Source organism: Agrilus planipennis, unplaced genomic scaffold, assembly GCF_000699045.2.
Source record: "Agrilus planipennis isolate EAB-ADULT unplaced genomic scaffold, Apla_2.0 scaffold9, whole genome shotgun sequence".
NCBI classification, from domain to species: Eukaryota; Metazoa; Arthropoda; class Insecta; order Coleoptera; family Buprestidae; genus Agrilus; species Agrilus planipennis.
Window position 1 is genome coordinate 1375566 of NW_020442467.1, and position 9829 is coordinate 1385394.

At 33.9% G+C, this 9829-nt stretch overlaps 1 protein-coding gene and 1 long non-coding RNA gene across 2 annotated transcripts in view; both read left to right on the plus strand.

Moving 5' to 3' along the window:
* Window positions 1-4036: 4036 nt before the first annotated feature.
* Window positions 4037-9829, plus strand: part of LOC108737179 (proton-coupled amino acid transporter-like protein CG1139) — a gene marked incomplete at its 3' end in the record, with an annotated part of 8069 nt that continues 2276 nt past the window's right edge. The window contains 1 exon segment of the mRNA XM_018469893.2: window positions 4037-4397. Coding sequence (XP_018325395.1) covers window positions 4041-4397 — 357 coding nt within the window.
* LOC112906666 lies at window positions 6619-9506 on the plus strand. The gene is made up of 2 exons (XR_003232499.1): window positions 6619-6650; window positions 9145-9506. It is a non-coding gene; the product is annotated as an uncharacterized LOC112906666 (long non-coding RNA).

Genomic DNA, 9829 nt, shown 5'->3' on the forward strand with positions numbered 1-9829 from the left:
TTTGGATCTCATCAGCGCGTCGCAGACAGCTCCGACAGAACACAGACCAACTTTTACCTGCTGTCTTAACAGCGCGTTTTAGAAAATACCACAAATGGCGCGGTAAACGCCATCTGTAGTACGATGCTACATTTTAGGATTACGTATGCTCCAACAAGGTCTATTGAAAAATATCGATATTTACTTGCTGAAACGAATCCCGGTGTAGCTCACTTCAACGTAATAGGCACGTAACCATAATCGAATTATATAATTTTTGGAGCATACGTGGTATTTTATAAAACGCCTATTGACAAGTCGACATCTTTGTCGAACATTTCTGAATCTCACAAATTGTAGCAATTTTCTACAGATGGCGTTCAATACACTATTAGTAGAAATTCATAAAACGCTGTCTAAAGGCAGAAGGTAAAGCTGGTTCATATTCTGTTGAAATTGTCTATTGCGTGCTAACGAGATCCAATAAAATCTAACCAGCATAAACTCTTGTTACAGAAAATTAAAATTCTTTTNAAATGGCGCGGTCAACGCCATCTGTAGTACGATGCTACATTTTAGGATTACGTATTCTCCAACAAGGTCCATTTAAAAATATGGATATCTACTTGCTGAAACGAATCCCGGCGTAGCTCACCTCAACGTAATAGACACGTTACCATAATCGAATTGTATAATTTTTTAAGCATACGTAATCCTAAAATGTAGCATCCTACTACAGATGGCGTTCACCATGCCATTTGTGGTATTTTCTAAAATGCCTATTGACAAGTCGATATCTTTGTCGAACATTTATGAATCCCACAAATTGTAGCAATTTTCTACAGATGGCGTTGAATACACTATTAGTAGAAATTCATAAAACGCTGTCTAAAGGCAGAAGGTAGAGCTGGTCCATATTCTGTTGAAACTGTCTATTGCGTGCTAACGAGATCCAATAAAATCTAATCAGAAAACCTTTGTTGCAGAAAATTAATATTCTTTTTAAAAAAGCTTCATAGTATGCTATTGGCAAGCTCAAAATTTGTATGCCACAAATAAACAGTAAAGGTAATAATTATATTAGACACAATAACTACCTAAGCAATTATGAAAATGACCATCTAAATCCTGTAATCAGTTACAATGTTTACGTTGAAAATTGAAACAAGAGGATTTTAATATAGATTTAAATGTAGGATTTTTATAATAACCTAGACACATTCCATTCCTATGAATTTTAACATTATTACAATCCAATTCATGGAAAAGTAACACGTGATGACCTGAGTGCCCATTTAACCCAATATACTAGCCGCTGCCTACTGCTTTTGACATAACATCAATGTGATTTTTATAATAGCGAATGTGTAAGAAGAAGCAAAACGTTTTCGTTCAGAAATTCAGTGGTATTTCGTTCTATTTATCTCTTAATTACTTTCAATTAATTAATTAATCAGAAAATATGCAATATATAAATATATAAAATTTATTTTTCGAAACAATTCTAGTTCTCTATAATAAAGTTGGAAAGCGTGTTCTTTAAATACTTCAGATACCATCTCGTATTGTAAATTGGATGAAATATGAATTTCTTAATAGTCAAAGTCATCAGATGATTTAAATTCCTATTTTTTGACGTCATTTGACGAAGTAACGTAACTGATGTTTTACAAGGAAATGAAAGCAATTTGTTTATTATGCATGCTTAAGTCTTTAGATGCGTGCATAAATAAGTACTTGTAATTGTTTCGTTATTGAATGAATTGGTAATAATCATAATCGACCTATTTATTACTTTGGTACATTGCACTTATATAAATTCTGATGTATGTAAAATTACGTTGTTCTAGATATAGTATTTGTTTAGCATTTCTTTAATCTGCGCTATTTATTATACATAAATTGCGATAAACATCGTTTTTATAGAAAATGTGTCAAATCAATAACGAAATCGTATATAAACTACAGTGCAATGCCTCCCTTCAGCGAACACGTGCCTAGGAAAAAAAATAGCATTATTTAAGGAACTGCAAACAATCCCTAAACTGCTGCGCACATATTTCTACAGAAGTATCTACAAACACAAGTTGTTTATTGAGAAGAGATTTCTTATTAGTTACTCTTCGTTTATAAACTGTCAGCGTATGTCTATAAGAGATTCGGATGAGTTTTTTTTTTTTGTTTTCGTGGAAGAGGGGAAATCTTCAAAAGACATTCAGCCATTTGTATGACTGGGTAGTGTCGGATTCCCGAGGAACAAGTCCTACCGACTGAAACCCCTCTACCTCAGACCGTTCTAGGACCAATTAAGGTCCTCTTCAGTCGATGTGATTATGGTAGTGTTATGAGATTATGTTTTGAGTTGGTCGGCTGAGTAGAAGTCCTACTCTACGGGGATCATATTGAAAACTCTAAACTGTCCGGTAGAGAAAGGCGTCCTCTAAGGGGTAATTCACTGTATTTCGAATCACTTATGTATATATAGAAACTTTAATATCCAATAACTTAATCAAAACCATATTAATATTAACATCTAAATAAAAAAGAAAATAAAAAAAACATACAGAATAAACAATTAAACACATTTTATTAGTTAAAATTGTTATCAAAGAAGTATACGTGTATGAGAAATTTTCATAGAATTTTAAGAAAAGTGCGCATCATTCCTTTTAACCCTGTAGTTTACTGTGAAACCAGGAGTAATAAAGAAAACGCTGTGTAGAAGCCTCCTGTTACTATTCTACGCCGAAGGGTAGGGTAGCAGAACATTTTCGCCCCCCTTTATGGAATTGCGGGAATTTTGGTGGGTGGTAATTACGGTGAGAAAGATAATACGGAGAAACGAAGACACAAGAGAAGTGTCTGTGAAATATTATTACCGTACGAACATTTGCCTAACCCGGAATTGAATCGGTGTCCTTCCGAATACTATGCATGTTTAAATACCTAGAGGTCATGCTGCTCGATAGGCAGTCTTCAACTTTTAAAATAATTGGGCATTTCATTCCTACCTACTGATAATACTGGTGGACTGGCAGTCCTTCCGGACTACTCCGCAGGATAGGGTGAAAGGTCCTATTCAGTCAATCGTGGGAATGGGTGAATAGTTGTTGGATTGAGAAAGATAAGACGAAATCAGAAATGAAGACAGCGGGGATGCGAATGACTTTCAGTGGAATATTATGCCAAGGAATCTCTAAACACCTAGAGGTCATACCGCTCGATAGGCAGTCTTCAACTTAAAAAATTTTTAAATGTTTTTTCCTACCAACTGCTAATGCTGATGGGCTAGGTAGGACGGAAGATCCTTCTCAGCTTTCTTTTACGAATCGTAGGAATGGATGAATGGTTGTTGGGGTGAGAAAGATAGGAGGAAATGAGCAATGAAGACAGAAGGAAGCGAATACCATAGAATAACTTGGACCAGAGCAGGCGGACCCAGAATCGAACCAGTGTTCTCCCGAATGCTAAGCAATGTCTAAAAACCTATAGGTCATGCGACTCGATAGGCTGTGTTCAACTACAAAAAAAAATGATTAATTTTGAACTATGTTGTACTGTGTTCCCATCAACTGCTAAAGCTGGTGGGCTGGTATTCCCTCCGGACTACGGTGGAGAATAGGGTGCAAAGCCCTCGAGAGCCTCCTTTTAGGAATCGTGGGGATGGGTGAATGGTGGCTGAAGTGAAAAAGAAAGGACGAAATGAAGACAGAAGAGAAGGGAATGACTATCAGTGGAATATTATTGCTGCTCTAGGGCATTTGCCTAAGTGATACAAGGGAACAACAGAAAAACTTGGACCAGAGCAGATAGACCTGGAATTGTACCAGTGTTTTTTAAAAAAATTTGAAACTTAGTTTGTCACAATTAGCTTGATTTTATCTCGTCAGCGTAAAACTCACCAGACCTTGCTATTAAAATTATTCATGATGAATTTGTCATGAGATCAATCGACTCTTTTAAAAACTGCATATTTAATCAACTTATCTCGATAACTTTCTTTATCAAAAAAAACTTGGCGCTACTAATTTTATTAAATATAAATTGTTATTTTTAGGCTAATGGTCGATATATTTCTAATATTTTATCAATTTGGAATATGCTGCGTGTACGTATTGTTCGTTGGGGTAAACTTAAAGGACTTCGTGGATGTTTATCTAGATAAACCATGGGATATTAAAATATACATGCTCATAATTTTAATTCCCTTTGTCCTTATGATTTCCATAAGGAATTTGAAACTTCTCGCTCCATTCTCTACTCTGGCAAATATACTGACCTTCGTTTCTTTTGGAATTGTTCTCTACTACATTTTTCAAGACTTGCCAAGTATAAGCGATCGACCTGCTTTTGGAACCCTTTACACCTTTCCTCTCTATTTTGGAACTACTCTTTTTGCACTAGAAGCAGTGGGGGTGGTAAGTCAATAGCTCTACTAAATTGTTAATCTTTACGATATTTCAATAACCTTCTTTTTAACATTGATAATGTACTAACGTATCTATAAGAATGGTGTAATATACCTAAAAGTAATCCGAAAAATTTGAGTAAAATTTCAAAAATTGTTTCACAAATAAATGGTAAGGTACTCACCTTCAAACAACTTTCTTTAAATTCTCACAAAGCTAGGTAACACAAATGGGGGTAGAGTATCCAGTTTGGCATTATAGTCGTATTACTTTGGGAGAAGTGGGGGTGAATGTTTGCATTACGTAACCATTTAAGAAACGAAACGTTGACAATATGTAGCACTGCCAAAATAATTCATCCGATAAATAATAAATGAACGTCGTGACACCACTATTTGATGTCGATTATAAATTGTGTACGTATTGTCTTATTTAGTAGTGAACTTTTGTTAGAAATTAAAAAAATTTTCTTCTCTAAGTTTACAATGTACACGTTACGTAACGGAATTGGGAAGGCAGTGGAGTCATGCCGGGCGTTACGGTCCTGTTTACGTGGCAGAAGGGGTCAAAAATTGATGAATTACCAACATAATTTTTGGTAGCCTTTATTGGCAGATAAAATTCTAAAAATTCAACCTGTTCCATCTAATACCGGCTTTAAAAGTTCATAAGAAATTCAAACAATTGTTTCACCACATTGTAGTTTCTTGAAGTTATGATATTATTTAAAATTTAAATCCTCACGCCCCGAGGGCGTGATAGCTGTAACAACTTTTCCTCATTAATTTGTGGCTATCTATTGTGGTAAAAATTAATTCACTTTAATATATTGAAATTAACCCTATAAAAATTCTTCTAAATGTCTCATTGTTAATAATGACTCAATGATGCACAAACCCAGGCAACTGGGTTCGATTTCCAGTATACGGCAACAATTTTCCTTATTAATCTGAGGTTATCTATAGTGATAAATGTTAATTTAAAATTTAATTCACTTTAATATAATTACATTAGTAATTCCTGCCTATACTACAAGATTAATTCAATAGATTGACTCGACTGGACAATTTGTGATGATGCAGTNATGAAAAATTTTCACCTAATGTGTAATTGAAAGATTTATTGTGATGATGCAGTGTGTGAAACAATTGCTATGTGTATTTAGAAAATTAATTGGAAGCTAACGATTATTCACATAATTTGTGATCATTTAAACACCCATGATGTACGTTTTGGAGAACTAAAAGAAATGGCATCCTAGGTGTCTACCTGCCCATGTACGCTTTTGTCACTTTTTATATTAAATTGACACAATGAATATGAAAAATTGCACATAAATATTCGTCGAAATCATTCATTGAAATTGACTTCTTATTATTTCGGAATCGCTTTAAAGGCATTGAAGAATTGGAAAGTAATTAAGTAAAGTACCTATATCATGTTACATAAGAATCATGATTGTTTTCGTCACATAGTCTGTTTGAGATGTTTCAGATGATATCAATATAAGAACAACGCTTTTTATTTTCGAGCAAACTAATTTATCGTAATCAAAGTACAGCTTTTTCTGCAAAGATCTTGAAGTTAGAAAATATTCTCCTTAGAGAGTTTGTGATCATGTTATACCCAATAAGTTTATTAATGCTTTAGCGATCATTACTGTACTATGAAACGTTTTTATAGGGGCTTTTAGTTTTGGCTTAGGTAATTAGGTCATCTTTCGTCGTATAGAGCAATCTTTGGACCAGAGCAGGCGGACCCAGAATCGAACCAGTGTTCTCCCGAATGCTAAGCAATGTCTAAAAACCTATAGGTCATGCGACTCGATAGGCTGTGTTCAACTACAAAAAAAAATGATTAATTTTGAACTATGTTGTACTGTGTTCCCATCAACTGCTAAAGCTGGTGGGCTGGTATTCCCTCCGGACTACGGTGGAGAATAGGGTGCAAAGCCCTCGAGAGCCTCCTTTTAGGAATCGTGGGGATGGGTGAATGGTGGCTGAAGTGAAAAAGAAAGGACGAAATGAAGACAGAAGAGAAGGGAATGACTATCAGTGGAATATTATTGCTGCTCTAGGGCATTTGCCTAAGTGATACAAGGGAACAACAGAAAAACTTGGACCAGAGCAGATAGACCTGGAATTGTACCAGTGTTTTTTAAAAAAATTTGAAACTTAGTTTGTCACAATTAGCTTGATTTTATCTCGTCAGCGTAAAACTCACCAGACCTTGCTATTANGATCTCATCTGTTTTTCTGACTTGTAAGTTTTTGAACGTTTTCCAAATATACCTACAATAATCTATTGAATAAATCACAAAATAAAATGTATTAACAACCGCTTAAAAATTATCGATGTTTTGTAAATTTAGTAATTTGCCCTTTTGAATATTATAGAGTTTAAAGTAGATAAAATAAGAATATTTCATGTCATCCTTTTTTCATTTTTATTAATTAAATCTACATTAGCACAAATTTTCACTGAATTTTCACATGGCCTTAAAGGTTTAGTTTAGACTATTCTTTAACATTCAGAGACCATTTCAATTTCGGCGCGATCTGCCCTAGTTCAAGTTTTTCTGTGGTTTCCTTGGATTACTTAAGTAAATGCAAGGGCAGTAGTATTCCACTGATAATATAATATTTAATACTCTTCTGTCTCATATTTCTCAACCACCATCCACTCATTCCCACGATTCCCTCAAAACAGGCTGAAGAATATCTTCTGTCGTGCCTTCGACTAGGACGTAGTTCGATAGGACTGCCCGCCCACCAGCATTAGTAGCTGGAAGGCATAAAGAACCCAAAGATTTTTTCCATCTTAAAATTATTCTTGCCTCAGAAATATAGTAAAATACATAAACGTGTAAGTTACGTAATAGACCAAAATTATGGAAGATTACTTATGACTGCTGTGTACCTCGGGAAGATCGTCAGGTCAAGATTAAAGCTATTCCAATAAATATTTCAGTTCAAAATTTTACAAAAAAAAATAAAAATGTTGACAAAAATTGAAATACTCAATTGAAATACTCATTTCAATTTTACAGTTAACAATTTTTCGTGTCTTTATTATTGTCATTTCAAAAAGTTTTTAACTGCTTTTAACGCAATGGAACTCATACTGAAATATTCGACGGAATAATACCTCGTACAATTTTTTTATAACGCTATAGAATTAATTAATGAAGGAATTAAAAACTTCATACTTAAAAACCGGAAAAACTGCAAATGTAAATACTTTACAAATACGATGGTGGCGATTGTTTGGAACTAAAAATATTTGTACGTATTCATAAAAAAAAAACTTTAGTGAAAATAAATGTGAGTATAGAAATTTTTACCTAACAAGGCACTTAATCTATCGATAAAATTATTTCGTTTTATTAAAGCTTATTTGAAATTTGACATATCAAAGTAATTTTTACTGTAAAGCAACAGCATTAGGGAAATACATTAAAACAGTATTGTGGTAAGATTAAATCAAAAAACCTACTGAACGCTATGAAAAATTTTCACCTAATGTGTAATTGAAAGATTTATAAACAATATTTCCATAATAATTTTTATTCAAATAAAATTAAAATGTATTTTTTAAATTCAAAATATACAATCCAATCAATTTACTGATGTATGGACCTATCGTTTCAGCCACTTATTCGACATGCAAAATATCTCTTGCGATGCGGTTTCTATAAAAAGTTGTAGAGTTGTAGTTAGGAAAAGACTGAGTGGCATGGCCTAAAGCTAGAGCTTTAGATTTAGGTCATTGTTTAGCATTTGGGAGGACGCCGCGTCAATTTCGGGTACGTCTGTCCTAGTCGAAGTTTTCCTGTGGTTTCCTTGATTCACTTAGGCAAATGGAAGAGCAAAAACAATATTCCACAAGTAGTCTTTAACTCCTCTTCCGTTTTTATTTCGTCCGTCTCATCTTTTTCACACCAATCACCATCTACCCGTTCCCACGATTCTTAAAAGGAGGCTGAGTAGAACTTTCCGACCTACCTTCCGGTATACCCTACAAGCATTAGTAGTTGGTGGAAATAAAACACCCAAAAGTTTAGTTTTATGTTAGGAAAGACACTTTATTACCTTGCTTATATATCATATCACCTTAAAAGCTCATTCTCATCGTACTGCTAATCCAACATAACAAATTCAAAGAAATTTTGGTTTGCATATATGCTCAGCATATAAATGAAAAGGACAAACTTAGGGTGATTTAATAACAAGAGCCTGGACATATGGCTGGTAGCGGCCATGTTTATCCTTTAGCGAGGCCATAGCGCTTATGAAATATATCAGGAATATAATAAGACATTCACTTAAAAGTTGTTTATTAAAGAATGATTACATAAATCGGAAAATAAACTTAACAAGTTACTCGTGTAGCGTGCACCATGCACTGTTAGCACCATTAATTCGAGTGGTCAAAATTCACTTTTGTGAACAGTTTGTTTAATCACTTTCTTTGTGTTAAAAATTGTTCGAAATAGCTCCACTATGACGTAGTGTCGGTCATCATTCTTTTCTAATTGTTGCAGTTGTCGGCCATCATTCTTTTTCAATTGTTGTCGCATTGTCACGGATGTCGGCCATTACGGTTTTTTAATAGATATATAGTAATCAATGATTAATATTTAAGTCATTGCTGATACTAACTACGTAATACTACTTTGCCCTATGCTAACAACACTCATAATTTCTTTTATATATAATATTATGACGTACTGAATAATACCCTTATCTTTTTTCAGTTATTTTGGCGGCAACAATTCCCCTCCTAGGACTTTTTATATCATTTTTTGGAGCTTTTTGCTTGTCGGCTCTGGGCTTAGCATTTCCAGCAATAATGGAAATTTGTGTTAATTGGCCCGATAATCTCGGTCCATTTAAGTTAGTTTTATTAAAAGATATTGTAATAATAATTATTGGTTTAATAGGACTTTTGGCAGGCAGCTACAGCAGCTTATCTGAAATCGTGCTTGAATTATCAAAGACAAAATAAAAGACAATATAGAATATTATGTTATATTATAGTATTTGTTAAGTTTAATGACAATGACGGTTTATGATTGTTATTAGCGTTATTGCTAAAAATATAAAAAAGAAACCTTTTTGTTTGTCTTTTATTCCTGAATAGTCCATTACGCATTATAAAAAATGTAGGTATAGATATTACTGCATTTCATTTCAGCAAAAATTGATTATCATTCGGGAACGTTTTCGAACCTTTACAAAAACATTCTGGAAGCAGGTGTAGGAGAAGTCTGTAACATTTTATAACGTTCTAACTAGACCATCGGGTCATTAAATCCTTTGATACGATAGTCTTTTAACCACCATATAATTGAAACCAACCCCTATAGGTAAAAACCAAAACCTTCTTCATGGATGGGGATGCTTGATTCGGCTGCGGAAATATATATTGACATATTTATT